The 21,250-nt window shown below is 58.0% G+C and overlaps 1 protein-coding gene across 1 annotated transcript; it reads left to right on the top strand.

The window, feature by feature from the left end:
• Positions 1-2,130: 2,130 nt before the first annotated feature.
• IP6K3 (inositol hexakisphosphate kinase 3) lies at positions 2,131-13,228 on the top strand. The gene is made up of 5 exons (XM_075555482.1): positions 2,131-2,329; positions 7,925-8,126; positions 9,356-9,507; positions 10,428-10,603; positions 12,761-13,228. The coding sequence occupies exons 1-5, from the start codon at positions 2,131-2,133 to the stop codon at positions 13,226-13,228; spliced, it is 1,197 nt and encodes a 398-aa protein (XP_075411597.1).
• The last annotated feature ends 8,022 nt before the right edge of the window (positions 13,229-21,250 follow it).

The following is a 21,250-nucleotide window of genomic DNA, read 5'->3' as shown; positions in this document are numbered from 1 at the left end:
TGTCTCCGCCCCCTCACCCTGCCCGACAGGTCAAAGGGTGGCACCCAGGTGAGCCCAGAGAGGGGAGAGAACTGGGCCGCTCACCTGGGTCTCTCTCCTAAGACCTCCTTCTTGCCGTCTTGTCTCCAAGTTTGCTTGCAAGAGTGACTCTGTCCAGTAACTGGTGGGCATTGAAGACATCAGGCAGCTCCTCTGTAGGCGGGTTCCCTCTGCACCCAGACCCCTCCCACCCACTACCTTTCTCTGCTCCTGGAACGGGTTTCCAGGGGTGGGGGGCGAGGGCTCACATGTCCTGCCTTCAGAGAAGGGCTGGGGGATGGGTCCCATCGGGCTCAGTTCTCCCCACCACAGGCCCTCACCCCTGCTACCTCAACTGGCCCCTTATGGTCTGGCCATGCATGCAGGCACCTTTGAGAAGCCCCCACCCTGTGTCCTGGCCCTCTCTCCCTAGAAGGGGTGTTCAGGGCCGACAGGATGTGGTGGGGTCTATGTGGAGCAACAGTCCTGGCTTGGGAATGAGTGGATGGGCTGAGCCTTTCAGTGCCGGAGCCTGCTGAGGCCCAGGTGGACGAGGCGGTCCTGAGCACTGACATGCAGCCTGGGCAGGGACTGAAGGTCAGTCAGCGGGTCCATCAGGCCCAGCGCTGCCCTGGCCTACTCAGGTGGTTGGCTAGGAGTCCAGCAGAGGGAGAAAGTATTAATAACTCGGTGGTGACGGGCACCGCTGTGGGGACGTCCTCCTGGACAGAATGAGCAAGGAGCATCTCCGGGCACTCTCCCGGAACAAGTCAGGACATCTGTCAGGGCTGTGTGTCCAGCCCAAAGTTCCAGGAAAGCCTGCCGCCTGGCAAGGTCACCGAAGGAGGGCCCGGGAGCAGCCAGTGGTGCATGGGACTGGAGGCAGAGGGGACCCTGCTGCTCCCCCAGGTCTGCTCCTGGGGGGGGGGGGCAGAGGCCTGGGTAAGTGGATGCAGGCTTCTGTGTCCTGACTTGCCAACTGGTGGTGATCGAGCCTGCCCTTGTAGTGCTGGTGCAGTGGCTATGCATGGGGTTGAGATCCAAATGGTCGGCAGTTTGAAACCACCCACCCGCCGCCCCCAAGAGAGACAGAGTGGGCTTTCTACTCCCGTAAACAGTTACAGTCTGGGAAATCCACAGGGGTCGCCATGAGGCAGCAGCGACTCGATGGCAGTGAGCTTGGTTTGGGGCTTGGGGTTTTGAAGTGGTTAGTCACTGAGCTGCTAAGGGCAAAGTCAGCAGTGTGAAACCACCAGCCACTCCTCGGGAGAAAGACGAGGCTGTCTGGCACAGCATCACAGCGGTGGAAACCCGCAGGGCAGTTCTGTCCTGTCCTACGGGACTGCCAGGAGTCGGACTGGACTTGGCGACCTGGGGCTGTCGTGACAATCTGATCCATGTCAACACCGCTAGAAAGAATAGCGGATCACGTGGACGGACCCCTTCGTTTGGGCACTGGGCTGGCATCCTTATTGTGTGGGGAAGCGGGCCCAGAGAGGTTTAGCCATTGGCCCAAGGCCACACAGCACCTGGGTAGAGGAGCCAGGGGGCAAACAGCTGAGCCCTATGAATATCAAGTACTCCTGTTCCCCAGCCTCCCCCTGCATGGCAGGCCTCCCAAAGCAGGGGTGGGCTGCCTTCTTCTTGGTGGGCCTGAGCTTGAGACAGGGAGAAATGGCAAGAGCAATCAAGCCACCGTCCCCCCGCTCAAAGGACTTACCGCCGTGTGTATTAAGATTTTTCCAAAGAGGTTTTAATATTTAAATGCAAAGAGTACAAGATGGGATTTTGCGACAAAGCTTTCCCCGGAGGCGGCCACTGTCATAGAGTATTCCAGAAGTAATCGATGCATTTTCCCCGCTGTGCTTCACCACCAGTGAGAGCCTGCTCAGGACCCCAGCCGGGGCCGGGTGGGCCTTCCCAGAACACCCCCCATCTCCAACCAGCCTCCTCATCTCCCTTCCAGGGTCCAGTGAGAACCTGCAGAAACGGAGCCAAAGCCCTGGGCCGGCGAGGAGAAAGTCAAGGGCCACTAACAGCCAGGAGCTGCCACCTCCCCTGGCGCCCTCCGCAGGCAGACTGTGCCCAGCAGTGCCCGCGCTGGGCAGCGCCATGGTCGTGCAGGACAGCGTGGACGCGGCGGACGTGAGAGGGGGCGTGCGGCTGGAGCCCTTCCTGCACCAGGTCGGGGGGCACGTGGGCGTCCTGCGGTACGACGAGCACACGGTGTGCAAGCCGCTCGTCTCCCAGGAGCACAGGTTCTACGAGTCCCTGCCGCAGGCCATGCGGCAGTTCACGCCCCGCTACAAAGGTGAGGGTCTGGGAGCCAGGCCGCAGACGTGCGCCTCGTGTGCAGGTGCCCACGGCTTCCCCAGTGTGGTGTGCGCGTGCCCAGGGTCGTCACGGAGACGTGGAGGCCTTCCGTGGTCCTCAGGTCTTCGGGGCTGGAGCTGAAAGTCTTTTGGCTTCTCTGCAAATGAGCTCAGGCCGCCAGGCTTCGAGGAGTGGAGGCTGGAACAGAAGGCTCCTGCAGCCAGGGAGCTGGCAGGGGGCAGAGGGGAGCGTGTCATGGCCAGGCCACCTGACCACAGGGAAGAGGGCTTGGGTGGAGGGTCCCCACTCCCCCGCACCCCGAGGCCCAGGCCTGGGGCAGACCATTGAGTGAGCTGGTCTAGGACAGCAGACGCTGAGGGGCCGGCGGGTCGTCGTGCGTGGTCTGCATCTGAGCACAAGATGGGGTCTGGGGAGAAGGGCCTGCCTTTGAACCTCCCTCAAGTTCTCCTGGGCCGGGGGCTACTCTGCCTCATCCTCACCACAGGTGGGACATCTGAGGGCACCAAGAGGGGTCTAGTTCTCTCCCACCTGCTGCGTGACGCACGGAGGCAGGTGGGCAGGTGGCAGGGCAGTCACGGGAGGCGGGGACACTTCAGTATGACACCTCGGCTTAAACGGATTTGTCCAGTTAGCAGAGGCCATTACAGGGTTAACGGGGGGGTTCTTCAAGCCCAGCTAGTGTCTGTTGCCTTGTTGCTGGCCTAGAGTCCTCTGGGCTGGAGGGGGGCCACGGAGGCCTCCGGTTCCTGTGCAGGCTGCCTCCCCCACCCTCCCCACGCTGTGTGTGTGTGTGTGTGTGTGTTAAAACGTAGGGTCCCAGGCCTGCTGTGTGTATGTGTGTGTATGTGTGTTAAAACGTAGGGTCCCAGACCTGCTGTGTGTCTGTGTGTGTTAAAACGTAGGGTCCCAGGCCTGCTGTGTGTATGTGTGTTAAAACGTAGGGTCCCAGGCCTGCTGTGTGTCTGTGTGTGTTAAAACGTAGGGTCCCAGGCCTGCTCCTGGTAGGGGCTCACTGGGAGAGAGAGAGAGAGAGAGAGAGAGAGAGAGAGAGAGAGACAGAGAGAGGTGTGTTAAAACGTAGGGTCCCAGCTGTGCTCTGTGTGTGTGTGTGTGTGTGTGTGTGTGTGTGTGTGTGTGTGTGTGTTAAAACGTAGGATCCCGGCCTGCTCCTGGTAGGGGCTCACTGGTAGAGGGTGACCCCGGCCCTGAGCCCCAGACCTTGTTTCCATGTCCTGACTCTCAGCGTAGGGCTGCATGTGCCACAGGCAGGTCAGCAGCACGCCCAGGTCTAAGGCTCTCCTCCTTTCTCAGGCATTGGGGATGGTGTAGGCCTCCTGTGCCTCTCCCCCCACCTCGCCTGGAGTGCACAGGCTGATGCTGCCCCGCTGGCTGTGGGTCACTGCCCATCTTGTCAGGGCACCCCCTGGAATTAATGCCTGTCCTTTTGAGACTGAACTCAGCCCAGTGAAAAGGTGGTGGGGCCTGGCATGGGCATTTCACACTTGCTCTGAACAGCTCTGTAGTGGAGAGGGGTGGTCAAGGCAGCCGCCAGGCTGGGGGCAGAGCTGGCAAGTCGGAGAGGCTGCCTCCTGGCTCGTCTCTTGTTGCACAGGGCCATGCCCCACTGGGGGTGAGGAGGGACACTTTCTCAGACACCCTCAGGCACGGGACCACTGTCCAGACTTCAGCCCCTGTAGCCACCCCATCGTGGTCAAGGCTCTGCCCCTGGGGTCAATGAATGACAGCTGAGGTATCCTAACAAAAGCATCCCACCCAGAAGGATGTACTGATGCCCGCTGGCTGGCCTGGTGGGCATCACATAGGAGCTGGGCTTCTTAGGTCACAATTCCTCGGGGCACCCGTCCACGAGCCCACGTGGCTGACCACCTACAGGCAGGGGAGAGGTTTGAAGAAGCAGAAATTCCACTCACGGACCTGAAGACAATTTTAGTGATTGTACTGTACAGCTAGTGGGACGTGCACATGGAAGGGCCTAGAACAGGGACCCCTGCGTTCCAGGCGCTTGAGGAAAGCGCCGAGGTGGACAAACATCGAGGTCAGCTTTCACATGGAAAAGGGTCCCCAAAGGGCTCTGGGGCGGAGCAGGCTTCTTGCTTCACTCGTGGTCCCACAAGCACCCCGAGAGAAAAGGGTCATTTCTGGAGGGGCCCCACACCCCACAAGGCCACCCTCTCCCTCGTGGCTGCCTCCAGGAAGAAGGGTGGGCCATTCCGCTGTCAGAACCTCACCCTGGGCCTCTCGCCCAGGCCTCCTCGGGCAGGACAGCATGTGGGGCTGGTCCCTGTGCTCCCGGCCTGCCTGGGCGCATGAGGACAGGCTCCTGCAGCCCAAGCGCAGCACGGTGCACCAGATTCATATTACAGACAGTGGCCAAGCAAGGCTTAAAATAAATGCATGACAAAGGATTCAGGGGAGATCTCACCAAGTGCTTGGCCACGCGGAAATGGCTCGGTGCTCGGGGCATGCCAGCCGGGGCAGCTAGTGCTCATGTCTGGGGGAGGCATGGGGGCGCTGGCTGGTGAGCAGGCAGAGGGGCCCCCACTCTCCCAGTCAATCGGAGCCAGTGGGCTTGGGGGTCCCATCTGCACAGACCCCAGGACATAAAGGGCAGGCTGGAGGCCAGACTGAAGCCAGCATGGCTCTGGGTGGCAAGAATCACCCTGGCACCAGGGTGTGTGCCTCTCCTCAATTGGAGACTGTCTGCTGGTCCTGCCCAGCAAGCCCAGGCCTGGGAAGGACGAGCCAGCGGAGGCCTCCAGGGCTGTGCCTGTGGAGGGGGGGGGGGTGGTCGGCAGCCCAGAGAGAGACACCAGCGAGCAGGCAGGGACACGGAGGCTGGCTGCCCAGCCCTGACAATATGAGAAATAGAAATGACTTTTGGATTTTATTGGTTGTGGGTGATTTGCCTCCATTGACTCAGACACTTAGAACGGATGAGATTAGACAAGGACTGGGGCCTAGAGACAGGGACCAAGGTCATGTCCCTCGTCCCTCCAGGGAGGCCCCCTGGGCCCGGGACACCCCGACACTGAGTCTGTTGTGGTCAGCCTGGCCCTGTAACCTCACAGCAAATGCATGAGGGGAAAGCCACGGGGAAAGAACAAGCAGGGGCCCTGTCCTGGACTAGCACACTTTCTGGGCTCCCTGGGCAGCCAGGAGGGCTCTGAGCTCCTCAAGAGACAAGCATGGGGGCCAGTGAGCTCCTCTGAGAGCTGGCTTCTGGCCTGGTTCTTGTTTCTAGAACGTTCCCGGGGACAAGCACAGCAAAGCACAGAATCTTCCTGTCTTCGGAAATGCCTAAAAATGTCAACACCTCGCTTTGTGCCCTCGGTGTTCCAGCACCCTGTGCTGAGAGCCGTCTCCAGAAACAAGGGGTGGGGCTTGTCTGCCAGTCGGTGTCCCACAACAAGTGGGGGTGGGGTGGCAGCAGTGTTTCTCATCCACCTGAGCCTCCACCGTAAGCACAAGCTGACACCACACTTCCCAAAGAGTGCCTGGACAAGGCTCTCTGTGACATCTTGTTCCTTCTTGCACCCACATCCGGTGGGGCCCTCTTGCCAACCTTGGCCGAGTTCCACCATGTCTCTGGGTCTCCGTGTCCACTGTCAAGTATCTTACAGGCCTGTCCCCTCTTTAGACAAACCAGGAGCACCTGGGATGGTGCCAGCACAGAGGTGGCGGGAGGGCAGCGGCAGTTCTTATTCCTACCACAATCACCTCCCGAGCCTGCTGTCAGCAGCCCCCGGGACCCAGGAGCAGAGCGCTGAGATGGGACTGGCCGAGTGGCTGGCTGGTGGTCCTCTTATCCTAATTATACGTATTCCCTCACGGCACCCAGGAAGAGCCAGGGGTGGCATGGGGAAAGGCAGGGTCTTTTGAGGAGCTGCTGGAAAACACCAAATGCCACTCGCGGCTACAAGATGCGGGCACAGGGAATGCGAGAAGCCCGGATTGGCCCAGGGAGACCTCTGAGCAGGGCACGCTTGCACGGCTGGCCCTGAAGCAGGGCTTGTGGAAACGTAAAGCAAACCTCCACACCGGGGCCTGGGCGGACCCACCCAGCAGGCCTGCAAGGGGACGTGACCAAGGAAACCGGGGCCTATCTTTACTGCCTGCTCTGCAGAAGTGAGGCCAGCCCCGAGACCTCAAGGGCGGTGTTCAGAAGCTGTTGGGTGGGGCAGAAAAAGGCTGGAGGGCATGGTCCCTTCCGGCCAGGGTCCCTGTGGAAGTGAGCCAGGCGCTCGCAGGGTTTGGCGGAGGACAGCTTAAAGGGACTGTTTGCAGACGTGCCTGCCGGATGAAGAGAATCAGTAGCGTGACACCTGGGACTGGCAACACTGGGACCAGGTGGCCTTCTCGAAGCCTGAGCCAGTGAGAGCGGAGGCCAGAGGGGCACACAGTCTGAGCGGAAACCACAGCAAACCGGGAAGAACCGGACCGGCGGCATCACAGCCTAGCCTTTCTCCTCCCAACCTCCCGTCTCCCGCCAGTGGCCAGAAGCAAGCAGAACCAAGATCAAACTCTGGATGGAGGGGCAGGGATGGATGCAGGGGTGGTGGGCGGCGGCGAGGAAGCAAACGGAGTATTTACAGTATCAGTGAGTGGCGGGTCACGCAAAGACCAACCACTCTTAGAGAAACCAGTTTGGTGGCTCATCACCACTGGAACTCTGGGGAGACCGGCCAAGGATGCCACCCCACAGAGGAAGGCCTGGACTCTGCCACCAGAAGCAGAAGTGCAGAAGCCTAAGGAGAGTGACCACAGAAACTCCGATGTAGGTGCCAGGGCTAAGCACCAACCTGGCCAACATCCCAGAAGAGAAGACCAACTAGCATGTCTGTTCACAGGGTAATTGTGGGCTCTTCACTTTCCATGTCACTGCTAACTGGGGTCGGCTGCTATGCCTGATTCCAGCCCCTGGTGGGTAAGAGGTACCACCAGCTGGGGCAATCACACAGCTCCTGCTGCACCTTCTCCAACCAAAGGAAGTGGCCAAGTGTGAGTGTTACAGCCAGACCCAGGGGTGGGTCCCTGAAAGGCCGGGGCCCCAGCCGGGGGGTCGGGACGCTCTCTGGAAGAAGTGGGCCAGGGAAGATCAGCAGGCGGGGATGGCCAGCTTATGATGGAGGGGCAAAGAGGAAGGGCCACTGGGCGGCACCCCCCACAAACACCTTTCCTGCCCTGCCCCTCCCCGCACAGAGGACACCAACCCATGGTCAGCTGCGGGCATACGGGCAGTGGCATGCTTGGGGCGGGCTGGTTTTGTTTGAAGTGGGAGGGGTCGGGCTGGGGACAAGGCAGAGAGCCAGCCGAGATTCGCCCAGGGCTGTGTTCTGTACAGTGAATTGGCTCTGCGTTCATTCTGGAGCAGGACGGGGTTCAAACTAAACCAGGCTGCTCTCACAGCTCTTCCTGGAGAGGAGTTGGGGGCGCAGGGCGTTGAAAGCCGACACCATTAAATGACCCCGCACAATGATGTCACCCTTTGCCTCCTGTCACTTGGAAGTCAACCCACCCCATCTCCCTGCTTCCCTCTCCTCCTGTTTTGTAGGCACCGTCACCGTGCACCTCCGGCGAGACAGCAGGGGCCACCTCAGCCTGGTGGCCAGCCCACTGCAGGAGGCCCAGGACCTCCTGAAGGTCTCCTCTGAGTCGGCAGCCGTGGCAATGTGGGAGACGCTCCAAAAGACCACCAGTGGTGTCGGCAGTGGCACTCGCCCCCTGGCCCACCTGGCACACTCATTCTCGGAGAGGTGAGGGCCCCTGGGCAGGTTGGCAGAGCCCCCGAGAGACTCCCGCTGTGCCAGGGCCCACGCTCGCCTGCGGGCTGGCTCAGAGAAAATGAGAAACCCAGCTGCAGGCTGTCTGGAATCGCCAGTGTGACCCAGGGACGGGCCTTCTTCATGCCATGCCAGCAGGGAGGGGTGAGGCGCATCTTATCTCTGAACTTGATGCAAGGCCGCCTCCTATACAAAGCTGGCATCAGGCCCGTATTTGTTGAATTAAATACCCGTTTCACTGGGACCAAACAGTGCCGGCAAAGGACTGAGGGGCTGCTTCCTCTCAGCAGTCTCCTCTCCCCTGCACCTCGGGCAGCCTGGGAAAGGCCCGCCGGGCCCTCGGGGGGCACAGGAGGTGATGGGAGAGGTCACCTGCCACGCTGGACACGCGAGCTGACCTTTCTCAGCTGCAAAGCCTGCCTCTTCCTTGGGGACTTTTAAAACGTTGATGGGAAACAAAAAGGAGCTAATGCCATGAAAACACCTCCCTTCCCCAAGGAGCACACGGCTCTCATTAAGCCTGCTGGCTCCGTGTCAGGGAGCCGTGCGCATCATCTCATTTCTCAGACGCCACCCTCTGCAGCAGCCCCCTCAGGGCCCCACCTCGTGCACTCGGGCCTGGGGTGCAGAGAGCACACGGTGCTGCAGGGACAGGCCCTACGACCCCAGCGTCGGATGCTGGGGATGGGAGAGCCCCGAGACGGAGGTAGGGAGGCAGCTGACCGCATCCTGTGTTGCCTCAAGAATAAGGCTTTTTCAAAAAGAAGACCGTTGCTCTCGATCACTTAAATGTGAAGTTAAACCACCTCAGCTCTCTGAGAAGGAGCTCTGGTGGTGTAGTGGTTACATGTTGGGCTGCGATCCACATGGTCACCAGTTCAAAACCACCAGCTGCTTGCTCCAAGGGAGGAAAGACTGAGCTTTCTACTCCTGTCGGCAGTCATGGTCTCGGAAACCCATACGGGCTGGCGACGGGTCAGCACTGGCTCAATGGCAGAGTTTGGTTTGGTTTTGGTGGGCTCTGAGGCAGTGACACTCTAATCAAGCATTCCGGGGCTCAGAGACCCCCTCCAAAGGCTGTAGCATGGTGGGTCTGACTCCCAGGGCCCGAGTGGGCATTCAGAGAGCAGCTCTCTGAGGCAGCGACCAGTCACCTCTGCCCCACGGCTCCCCTGACTGCCCTGTCTGTGCTCCCTCCCCAGCCCGGCCAAAGCTCTCCTGAGGTCTGAGTTCCACTTCAACACTGCTGCCAGCGGGAGCCAGGCAGAGAGGAGCTTCAACCCGTGGGGCCTGCACTGCCACCAGGCCCACCTGACCCGCCTGTGCTCCGAGTACCCAGAGAACAAGCGGCACCGTATCCTCGGCTGCCCTCCCCAGGGCCCAGCATGGGGCCCAAGGGACAAGAGGGCGGAGGGAGACAGGGCGGGAGCCCTCAAGCCTGGGCCCAGAAGAAAAGCCCAAGTCTGAGTATCAGGATGGGAGGAGGCTGAGCTGCAGTGCTTGGAGAAGCTGGCCTGAGGGTCCCCCAGCACCAGGAGGGATGGCTGCCTCATGGGGGGGGGGAGCAGCGGCTCCAAGGGCTTACTGGGTCCTCCACCCCTGCCCCCCTCCCCTTTATCCTTCCCAACTCTCCCAGACGGGCATCTGGTGTAGGAACCACCTCCAGGGAGGTTGCCGGTGGCCCTTACACGGGCACACCCCCACGCCCACGGTTACCATGCTCCCAGCGAGCAGATGGAAGCCTGAGATGCCCCTTCATGGCCGCCTGGCTCCTGCCTGCCAGCGGGCCAGCGGGTGGCTGGTTTCATAGTATTTACCAAGACACATCTGCAGCCTTAATCCCCAAGAAGCTTTTGCAGGATAATTACTCGGCTGAAATTAATATCCCTGCAACTCCTCTCCGAGCGAACATCAGCCCACTTCTCCCAAAGGGTACTGGCCCAGTCGGTGGCTTGAGGTCTCAGCCCTCTGCTTGCCTGCCATAAAATGGCCGGCCAGGAATGTCACATCTGGTTTAAATTCCACCCTCAGAGCAGAAAGGGAAAGAAACCTTGGGGTACTCATTAACTCCCCGTACATAAAGGGGCTTATGGAGGCAGCCCCCAGTGATTACGCTGAATTCTTAACAGCAGCAAAGGGCTTGTCCATAACTGAAGGACAGGGAGGGGAGGGCGGGGGGGGGGGTCGCCAGGCATCTTCTGAGGCGGCTGGCAGCCAGCCTCCTGGGGGCAGTGTCCGCTGTGTCCCCGAGCCTTCCTTGACTGGGTGTGGCAGGGTTCTTGTTGCTAGAAAACGTGGTGTCACAGTACAAGCACCCCTGCATCCTGGACCTGAAGATGGGGACCCGGCAGCACGGGGACGACGCGTCCGAGGAAAAGAAGGCGCGCCACATGAGGAAGTGTGCGCAGAGCACCTCGGCCTGCCTGGGCGTGCGCATCTGCGGCATGCAGGTCGGTGGCGGTGGGCTGCTGCAGGGGTCGCCACCTGGCATGAGCCCTGGTGGGGAGGGAGGGCCCCACCCAGATACTGCTGCTTTGAGGGGACCTGGCGTGCTCTGTCAACGAGAAGATGTCTACTCTGGAATCGGATCCACTGGGAGGGTTTAAGATGCAGGCAGAGCCACTGCCGGGCGCTGTCCAGTCGATGCTGACCATGGTGACCCCAGGCATGTCAAGGGTATAGGACTGGGCCCCGTAGGGTATCTAGTGGCTGTGTTTTTCCCTGGAAGTATCTCCAGGACTTTCTTCCGCCATCCCTCTGGGTGGGTTCACACTGCTAAGCTGGGGAACGGTCACCGCTCATACTACCTGAGGACTGTGCCTTTGGGGGACGCACACACACATTAAGCCCACTGCCACCGAGTCCGCTCGCAGGCCTAGGGAACCACGCACTGAGAGGGAGACAAAGCCCTGTGGGAGCTTTCTAGGCTGGGATTTTTCACAGCAGCAAGTTGCCCGGTAGCTTCGAACCACCCGTCTCCCAGTTGGCAGCCGGGAGGTGTTGTGGAAATCCACTTTTTTTTTTCAAACCCAGTCTCAGGGTTTGCCAGCTGAGTCCTTCAGCGGTGGCCATGTGGGTCCGGCGCAGGCTGAGCGCAACCTAAGAGCAGCGTCACCTGTGTGCATGTGCGCCTCGGCTTCCTGCTTCCTCAGTCTCCCGGACGACTGGTGCCGCTGGGACCTCTCCTTCTCAGAGGCTGAGAGGCAGCCTGCTCCCTGAATTCCTACTAGCTGCCCGCCCCTTCTCAGAGCCCTTGCCGGGGGCTTTTTGCTACCTGTTCTGCAGGGCAGAGTGGGAAGGCTGTTGCGGGCTGGACCCGGGCAAAGGAGTGGTTCACTTTTATGGCCCAGACGCCAGGCTGCCTTTCGGCAGCTCTGATGTGGGTAGAGCAGGCGGAAATAAACTCCCCCCCTGGCTCACTCTGCTGGACTGTCTACTCGGAGCAAAACCAGACACTGATCTGATGGTAAACGTTATTGCTTTCCTTAATTGAAACTGCCACCCCTTGAAGCTGGAAGTGGAGTCTATAAATTTGTCGCACAGGTGTCCCTTGCAAGGCTGGGAATGCGGTCCTCAAGGGAATGAACTGGGATGATTTGTGGGGTAAATGGAATCTCTCCCTGGATTTCAACCTCCTGAAATTGAGCTGATTTATTTAGAAAGTGGGGTCTGTCATATATTTATGACAGCTAATTTAGCAGCCGATCTCCGGCCCTCCAAAGATAACGCCAGGTCTATCATGGCTTGCTGCTTTTCTTCAACCCTGGGCTTTCCATGCACATATCACCGAATCTGGAGCTAGGAAAGGTTTTACCAACCGGCTAGGGGCAGCCCTTGACAGGTGGGCCAGGTGGAGGGGTGCCAAGTCACCCTCTGGCCATGCCAGCCACAGGCCTGCATTCAGGATCTCCTGTCTGTGCCACTGGAATGGAATGGGGTGACTGCCACTGTCGCCCCAACAGAATCTCTCTTCCGGTGAGGGGGCAGTATCATGAGCCTCCCTCTCCCCCCTGAACCCCTCAGCTATACGGGGGTGCCTTAAACCCCCCCCACACACACCTGAGGTGGCCTGACTCTGTATCCCACACAAGTCACCTCACTCTACCTCTGAGGGCCATTATGGTCTCCTTTGAATCTGCTGAGAAAGGTCCTGACAATGAACTCTGTTGGGGAAAATTTAATCCAGTTGGCTTTCCAAGGCCATTGGCCGTGATTGCAGAATCCGACTAAAGCGTTCATGCTCGGGTTTGCTAATGCCTGAGCGGGCAGGGCCAGATGCCAGGGCTTAATCATGATTTGGAGGTTGGCACTGGAAATTCACAAGAGGAGAATGGAGCTTTCTCCCCGTGAGAGGAGGGGTCACCTCTGGGGTGGGTAACAAGTAGAGGCGGGCTCAGAAGGCGTCTTCACACAGAGAGGCCATGCTGGTGCCTGCTGGCAGGTCAGCAAGGGGGTCGGTCCGTAGGTCGGTCACTGCAGCCCCTCTCGCCCCGTGGCTCCCGGGGTCGTTCAGACAGCATGTCCGCCTGCGCTGCTGCAGCCAGAACGACGTGCGCTCCCTTGCCGTTTGCCTCTGTTCATGCCCGCCTCCTTCTTCTGAACGCCAGGTCTACCAGACGGCTAAGAAGCGCTTCCTCTGCAAGGACAAGTACTACGGGCGGAAGCTCTCGGTGGCCGGCTTCCACCAGGCCCTGCGGCAGTTCCTGCACGACGGGGCGCGCCTCCGCACGGAGCTCCTGGAGCCCATCCTGCGCCAGCTCCGGGCCCTCCTCCTGGTCATCCGGAGCCAGAGCTCCTACCGGTTCTACTCCAGCTCCCTCCTCATCATCTACGACGGGCAGGAGCCCACAGAGAGCACGCCAGGGGCCCCAGCTCCTCCAGAGGCTTCCCCGGGGGCCCCGGCCAGCGGCCCTGGCAACCTCGCCAAAGTTGACCTCCGCATGATCGACTTCGCTCACACCACGTACAAGGGCTCCTGGGGGGAGGGCGCCATCTACGACGGACCGGACCCTGGCTATATTTTCGGCCTGGAAAACCTCCTCCAGATCCTGCGGGACATCCAGGATGGAGAATAGACTTGCCTCGGGTGGTGGTCGTCGTGGTGGTGCGAGGCGCTGTGGACTCAGTCTGGACTCACAGGACCCTGTGCACCACACAAGGAAGCAGCCCGGTCCTGCGCCACCCTCACCAGTGCTCTCAGCTGGGAGCCCACTGTTGCAGCCACTGTGGGGATCCATTTGTAGGGTACGGACCCCAAAGGGACCGCGATTGGTAGCTAGGGCGGTCTGGACAACCCCCAGCTTTGCAGTAATCCCATCTACCTTCAAAAGCCATCTCTGGGCAGGCAGGCCATGTCAACAGCAGGAAAGAAACCAGCTCTGGCTTCGTCTGTGAAGCAGAGCCGACCTGAAGCGCTTTACAAGGGTTGGAGGCCAGTATCGCCCTGAGGGTCTGGGAGGAGCTGCCCCTAAAACCACCAGCTCAGCCACCTTCCCTGAAGAAGCCTGAGGCGGCGGGGTTCCGCTCCATGGGCTGCCCGCTTAGAGGGCAGGCAGCGCTAATGACTGCTCCTTACCTTCCCGGGAGGACGAGTGGGACAGATCTGCCTGCCTCACCTTGCTTTGTACCCAGGTTCTGAAGGGACAGGGACTTGAGCCTGGGGGACTTTCCACTGCTTTCCCAGGCGATAGGTCTGCCAGATTCTGACCACGGAGAGATCCCCCTGCTGAGGACGCGGCTACGGGGCGGGGGGGGGGGGGGAGGGGGGGGCGTGCGCTGGGCATGCTGAGGGGCCTCAAACTTCAACTACATTCTTTGCTTCCTACTTATTTATTGTGGGGGTGGGTAGGGTGGTAGAGCAGAGGCCACGAGGGAGGGCCAAGGCGGCTAGGGGCAATGTTTACAAGACTGGTGGACAAGTGTAAGTACCGTCCTAATTGATTCCTTCTTCTGCAGCCTGGAAACCTATTGCAGTGCCCTGGAGCCAAGCACTGAAATACGTTCCCCAATTAGGGAAATAAATTTGTTGATAAAATTGCTGAGGTCACCAGTGATTATTTGGTGCACCCTATTACCCTTTCTGTTTGCTTATTCGGGTCACCCCATCGTTTGGGGGTTTGGATTGACAGGCGACCTGGAGCATGCAGCAGGAGCGGCTTGCGGGTTCCTGCAGCCCTCTGGGGGCCCGGGCAGGTGGGGGATGGTGACTCAGGCAATATCTGCAGGCAGCTGCAAAGCAGGCCCGCGCCAGACTTGCGAAGGAAGGGGTCCTTCCACGTGAGCCGGATAAAATGCAAGATGAAACAGCAATTTTGGGATTCTCAGGGGCAATTACCATCCACTTTCCAAAACCCACATTACTTTAAGCCAAGAGCGACCTGGGTAATAATAAAGAAAACAACTTTTGATTAATTTTGGAATACATTCTATGGCCTTGAAAGCAGGTTAACTTGCCTAATTATGTTTGGCCTGGGTAATGATGCGATTAATTTACATGTGCAGTGCTCTCGGTGGGGAGGTGGGTCCAGGCGTGGTGGGCGGCAGAGGGCATTAGACTAACTATTTGCTAATGACAAGAAGGAGCCCCACATACTGCTTGCCTTGGGCGCCTTCCTTCTGAGGGAAGCGGGCACCTACCTTACTACCTCACAGCCAAGTTTGAAGAAGCCTCCTCCGGCTTCTGATTCCTCCACCCTTTTTTAGCCCAGCACACTATGGAAGTGGCAGCTCAGGAGGATGAGCCGCTAGAACCGAATCTGCCGCTAACTGTGCCCCAACCGCTCCCCCTGTATTCTGGAAGCACGTACTCGAGTCCTAGCCTGCGTGGCCCGGCTCTCATCGCGTGGGCAGGGTGAGGGTCACGTGTGTCTTGATGAAGGCCTTGGGAGGGACAAAGGGCATGAAACAAGCAGATGGGGGCAGAAGAAGAGAGACGCCACACCACGTGAAGAGGGCCCAGGAGCGGACGCTCAGAGGAGACAAGGCCCTCCCTCCAGGGCGGACAGAGAGAAGGCCTTCCCCTGGGGCTGGTCCCCTGGATTCGGATGTGTACCCTCCTCAGCGGTGAGAAAACACAGTCTGCTTGTTTAAGTCACTCCAAACAGCACTAGATGGCCAGGGCAGGCCAGGGTTCCGTCCCTCTACCTGCCCACCTCCACTACTCCAACACTTGAGATGCCCTCTACCTCTCCAAATCATGGGAGGTCTGGCAGCCTGGAGCCACCCCTTCCTGCCAGGGGTCCCTGCCAAAACACAGTGGGATTCAAAGAAAGAGACAAAGCTGAGTCACGGGGTGAGGCAATTCGTACAGGACAGCCGGGTTCAACAGTCTTCCCAATGGAGGAACTCGGCACGGTAAGCCCACCTGACGGATCAGAACCTGGGAAGAGGAAGGAGGGCAAAATAAAGTATGGAAAGTACAGAAGATATGGGGGTCTGAATGTCTTCAATCTTTGCTTGGTAGGAGTGAGTGATCTCTTGATATTCCAGCAGTCAGCAACTGTATGCTGAGCACCATCCCAGCTGGGCTCTGTGCTAAATGCTGTGGAGGATTTGGCTCTCCAGGAGGTAAGTGTAACACATGGGCACCGACAACGAACCACACAAGACAGCACCCAGTGATACAGAGGATTACACTGCAGTGCAGATGGTCAAGCCTGTGATTTAAAGCAGAAGAGGTTGGCTAAGAACTGAGACATCGCAGAAACTGCAAAAGGAGGTGAGACCTCATCTGAGTCCCGAAGGATGAAGACAGGAATGGGAATGGTGCTGGGGGGCTGGCTGGGGCGGGAGGGAAGGGGAGAGGGAATTCCAGCATGCTCAATAAGTTCTGCTGATGCCAAGAGTCAAGCAAGACAGCGCGGGGAAGCGGTACCACATTCCATGAACTAGAATTAGTCATGTGGCCCCACCCAGATGCCTGGGGCCTGAGATGTGCTCGTAGGAACCAGACTTGATGAGAACTCGGCCAATCGCTGCCAGCTCCCCTTCTCCATAATCCTTAAGTCAAGAGCATCACTAACTTGGGGGGAGAAAGAGAGACACACGGAGCAGGTGGATGGGGGAGGGGAGCTTGGCCTGGCAGTGCCAGGACTCTGGTTTCTGATTCAGATCCTCCCCCCCCCCCCCGCTGTGTCCTCACATATCACTTGTGTCCTAGGGACCCTGGGAGACTGGCTTAGCATTGCCCGCGTTCCATTTCCCCCTCTGGGTCCCTCCTAGGGCCTGGGACTTGGTCCCCCAAGAAAGGTGGTATGGAGGAGCGGATGTGGGTCTCGACATGGCCTCACTGGAGCAGCCTGCCTGTACCGTCCCTGCCAGGAGCAAGGGCAATTGGGAGACAGTCATCCACCCCCACCCCGTCCCTCTGGTGTCCCCTGTGTGATTTAGAGGCGGCTATAGTGCGGAATGTTATTACAGCTTTTCCATAATGCAGTGTCATCAGGAAGCCCTGGGCCTCTGGGCAGCACCCTGGCAGCCCCATCACTCTTCCCGGCTGCACGGAGCCTCTCAGACCACTCTGGAAAGGGCAGGACGCCGTCTCCGAAAACAAATGGGGAGGCAAGCCTGCTCACCAGCAGCTCTTCCCGGTGATCTGGACCTCAGACTTTTGATTTAAAATCTGCATCTTCGGGAGCCAAAAACATAAAGCGGGGGTGGGGGAACGAACCGAAATGAAAGCCAAGGATCAAAGAGGTGGGGAGAGGACAGAGCGAGCACCCTCAGACACCCCCCCCTCTGTGCTAGCAGGAGCCAAGCAGGCTGAAGTGCGGCTGGGGCTCCGCCTTTTCTTACCTAGCTCTCAAGCTGCAGAAAGTTGGCGAGCTGGTCCCAGAGGGGAATCTGAAAACCTCCAGCCTGAGTCTTTCTCCTTCAGACCTCCTTAAAGGGGTGGGGGTGGGGTGGTCACAGGAGGTCAAAGACACGTCAGATTCATGTCCTCAACAAACAGGAAGAGGCTTTAAAAAGCTTGTGGAAAAATACCACTACCCTTCATTCCTCCTTCCCCACTCCCCAAACTTTTTGAATATCCACGTGTATGCTGGGAGATGGCCGTGCCCCAGCCCCTTTTATCAAAGAGCTACCTGTGCTCCGGAACAGAAGGGTGCTGTGACATGAGAGGAGGGGCAGGTGCTGCAAGGCCTCCCTGATGTGACCTTTGACCTGAGAGCAGTGATCGGAGGGCCAATGAGGACAGACAGCTCAGCAGTGCCAAGAGGCTTTGAATGCATGGGGCTACCCTTCTAGACGGCCCCCCGCCCCTCCAGCACACCTCAAACACCAGCCCATCTTGAAAGAAAGTGGAGGGAGGGGAGATGCTGTCTTCCAGAATCACCGACCAGCACTGCCCTCTGGACTACCTTTCCAGGGGCATTCAGCAGCTAAAGACTTACACGGAGGCAAACCCAGGCGCACTTCCTGAGGATCTGGGGCTTGGGGCCGCTCCGCTCCTCCAGCAGGGTGAGTTGAAAGGAGAACCACCAGGCAGTTGGACCCCGCAATGCACCTGAGTGCTTAATTCCTTTTTAATATTTACATTATTAACAGCAGCATTACTAAACGGTATTCTTACATTTGCAGCGATTTAAATGTGCCATCCGGTGTCTAGATTACGGGGATCATTACAACGTGAAATAAGGAAGCAGTGAGCGCCCTCCCTCACGGCTCCTCCCCCAGGGCACCTCATTTCTATAAAGAGCGATCTGGGCGCCATCAAGCCCAAAGACCCATTCCCTTCAGCGCCCAGGGGCTGCTCTGGGGAAGGCGGGATTTTAGCGGGCCTAGCAGGGAAGCTGCTCTCCTTGCTCTGTGAAGTGAGCACAGCGGCAGGTGGGCGTTAAAGTGGCCATCAACTCCCCAGGGGCTGGCACCACTGAGCCGCGCCTATGAATGTGCCCAGACTGGCGCTGGGCGATTGACAAGCTCAAACCACCCACACGCATGAGATGAGGGGAACCAGGCCAAATGGAAACAGGCTGGTGAGGACCCTGGAGCCCCTAGGAAACACAGCTAAGAGCCACTGGGACCTGCTGGTTGGCCTACTCTGTGCCCACCCTGGCCAACAGCCTTAAGGTGCATTAGAGCCAGGGAAAGCAAGGGCTCTCAGGAGCTATTCAGCCCCATTTCAAGTCCCAGCCACCACTTTGTGAGCCTCCATTTCCACTCTGGAAAACGGGGATGCCGTTGGTGCTTATCACTGAGAGGCTCTGTGAAGACTGCATGAGTCACAACGTGCGAGAAGAATGGAACGGGCGCCCTAGTGTTGGCGCTTAGCTGCTAGCAGGCCAGTTGGCAATCGGAACCCACCCCCTGGCTTCCAGGAAGAAAAAGCCTGGTGGTGTTTCTCTAGTCTACAGTTACATGGGGATGCGCAGGATCGAAGCGCCACCTGACTGTACCTAGCCTGGAAGGGGTTCAAAACCACCAGCCACTCCTTGAAAGGAAGACGGGGCTTTCTACTGCCATCAAGTGCTCCCATCTGGGAAACCCACAGGGGCAGTTCTACCCTGTCCCACAGGGCGGCTATGAGTCGGCATCGACTCGCTGGCAGTGAGCTTGATTTGGGGATTGGTACCTAGTGCCCACCTAGTGTTTATATATTATTATAATTCCTATTTTAAGACAAAGAAACTGAAGTTCAAAGCGGTCAAATAACCCAGCTGAGAGGCAGTTGATTACTTAAAATGGCCCATCTAGTCATAATACCTTTTGAAATGCCGTGTAAAGTCTGGCCCCTGTGCTTGCGGTTAAAATCCCATTTTGAAGGGGTTCTCTGTTACAGGATTGAAGTGGGAAATGGATCCTCAGTCTCCATTTTCCCAGAGGGTGTGGCTTCTGTCATCACCCTTGGTTTTCCTTGGGGGTCTGGTCTGATGGAAGACAACCACAACCGTCTTGGCAACAGAAACATCCCAGAACCATTGGAAGATGTGTCGCCAGCGGAGCCCGTCCAAGATAGCAGTCTAAAGTGGTGGGGGCTGTGGAGCGAGCAAAGGAGCCAGGCCGAGTCCAGAGGCCAAGGCCAGGAGACCAGGAGACAGGCCAGAGCAGCAGTGCTGAGTCTGTGAGACTGTGGCAGAGGCCAAAAGGCGATGGAGCTAAGAGGCTGAAGCCCACAGGGAGACTTGGCTCCTGGCTGAGGAGAGGCGCTGCTGTGTCCCAATGACTGCTGGTAACCGTTTACTGATCCTGACTTCTGGTAAGCTGTTAACTTCCCTAAGAAAGCCCCGTAACTGTGAGCTTGGTCTGTGAGTTGTGTGGCCATTGCAATGAATTATCACGCCCAGCGTTGACACAGTGTGTTGGGAGCAGAACAGTTGGTGTCAGAATAGGTCCAGAAAGATGGAGGGAGGAGGCATGTCTGACCTCGGCTTCAGGGTAGTGGGGCAGCCAGAGGAAGCCAGCTAGGCCCTCACCACACCACTTTTCCACCATCCCAGGAGGGTTCCTCTCTTAAGGACTTACCTTTGCAGCCCCTCTCTCTGACTGCTCTGGCTGCCTTCATGTTGCTGTCCCCTGGGATGGCTCGGGCCTCTGGTCCAGATCAGCCAGCCCCCCGACCCCACCCCCCAGCGCCAGTCAGTGTGGACCCAGCACCTTGTCTTGATCTCTGCCTGACTTTGATCACGTAATTGAATAAAACAAATGCAGCACTTAGAGCGGTGTCTTCCGGAAATACCACAGAGTAGGTCTCCCGTCAATGACACCAGCGGCTATCTTTTTATTGCGGTTGTCTTTGTCCTTGATGGTTGTCTCTTGGATGTAAAATGCAGGGGAGCAGGGTCCTCACTTCTCTGCAAACTGGTTGGTTGGTGGTTCAAACCCATCAGCTGCTCCATGAAGGAAAGATGAGGCTATGCTCCAGAAACCCAATCTAGGGGCCAATTTGATGGCAGTGGGGTTTGGGTGGGTAGTGGCATCCTGAAATTCCTAATACTTTTTAAAACAAGGCCTCACGTTGACATTTTATACGAACCGTCCCAAACCCACGGACATCAAGTCTATTCGACCTTATGCTGTTAGGTGCCATGGAACCCGTCCGGACTCAAAGGGACTCCACATACAACACAACGGGCCATCCTCCCCTGCTTCTTATGTTGGAGCCCACGTGGCAGCCACTGGGTCAAGGCCACTTGTTGAGGCCTTCCCCTGCTGGGCTGCCCTCTGCCTTAGGAAGCATGATCAGGTCCTTCTCACCGTCCTTGCCTCCAAGCAGCATGCTGGCTCTGCTTATTCCGGGAGAGATGTGTCTGTCCTTCGCACAGGCAGCCCATGCTACTGTCAATACTCTTTGGAAGACCACAATTCAAACGCATCGATTCCAACTTACAGCGACGCTATGTAGGGTTTCCAAGGCTGTCCATCTTCATGGGAGCAGACGACCAGTTCGCCGTTCTCCCTCAGAATGGCTGGTGGGTTTGAACTACCAACCTGCGGTGACCAGGACAAGTGATACCTGACAGTGCCACCAGGGATCCTTCCAGTCCGCATCACTCAATTTAATGTCATCTAGGCAATTCCGACTCATCGCAACCCTACAGGATAGGTTGAAACTACTTCTGTGGGTTTCTAAGACTATAGTTTTACAGGAATAGCAGCCTCATCTTTCTCCTGAGAAGTAGTTGCTGGTTTCGAACTGCTGACCCTGTGGTTGGTAGACCGAGTGACCACTTAACCAACCAAACTCACTGCCACCGAGCCGATACCAACTCAGAGAGACCCCGTATAGGCCAGGGGAGAACTGCCCTGTGAGTTTCCAAGACCTGAACTCTTTTATGGGAATAGAAAGCCCTTTCTCCCCAGGAATATTTGGTGGATTTGAACTGCTGACCTTGCAGATTGCAGCCCAATGTGTAACCACTGCACCACCAGGGCTCCTAAGTTAACCACTTAGACCAGTAATGCCAGGACCCTTTAATACAGTTCATGTTGTGTGACCCCCTAACCATAAAATTATTTTCGTTGCTACTTCTTAACTGTAATTTTGCTGCTGTTACGAATTGGGCGACCCCTGTGAAAGGGTCGCTTGACACCAATCCCCAAAGGGGTCACGACCCACAGGTTGAGAACCACTTGACTTAGACCCCCTACAAATTACA

The sequence above is a fragment of the Tenrec ecaudatus genome, chromosome 7 (genome assembly GCF_050624435.1).
Source record: "Tenrec ecaudatus isolate mTenEca1 chromosome 7, mTenEca1.hap1, whole genome shotgun sequence".
NCBI classification, from domain to species: Eukaryota; Metazoa; Chordata; class Mammalia; order Afrosoricida; family Tenrecidae; genus Tenrec; species Tenrec ecaudatus.
This window is presented reverse-complemented; position numbering and strand designations above follow the sequence as displayed.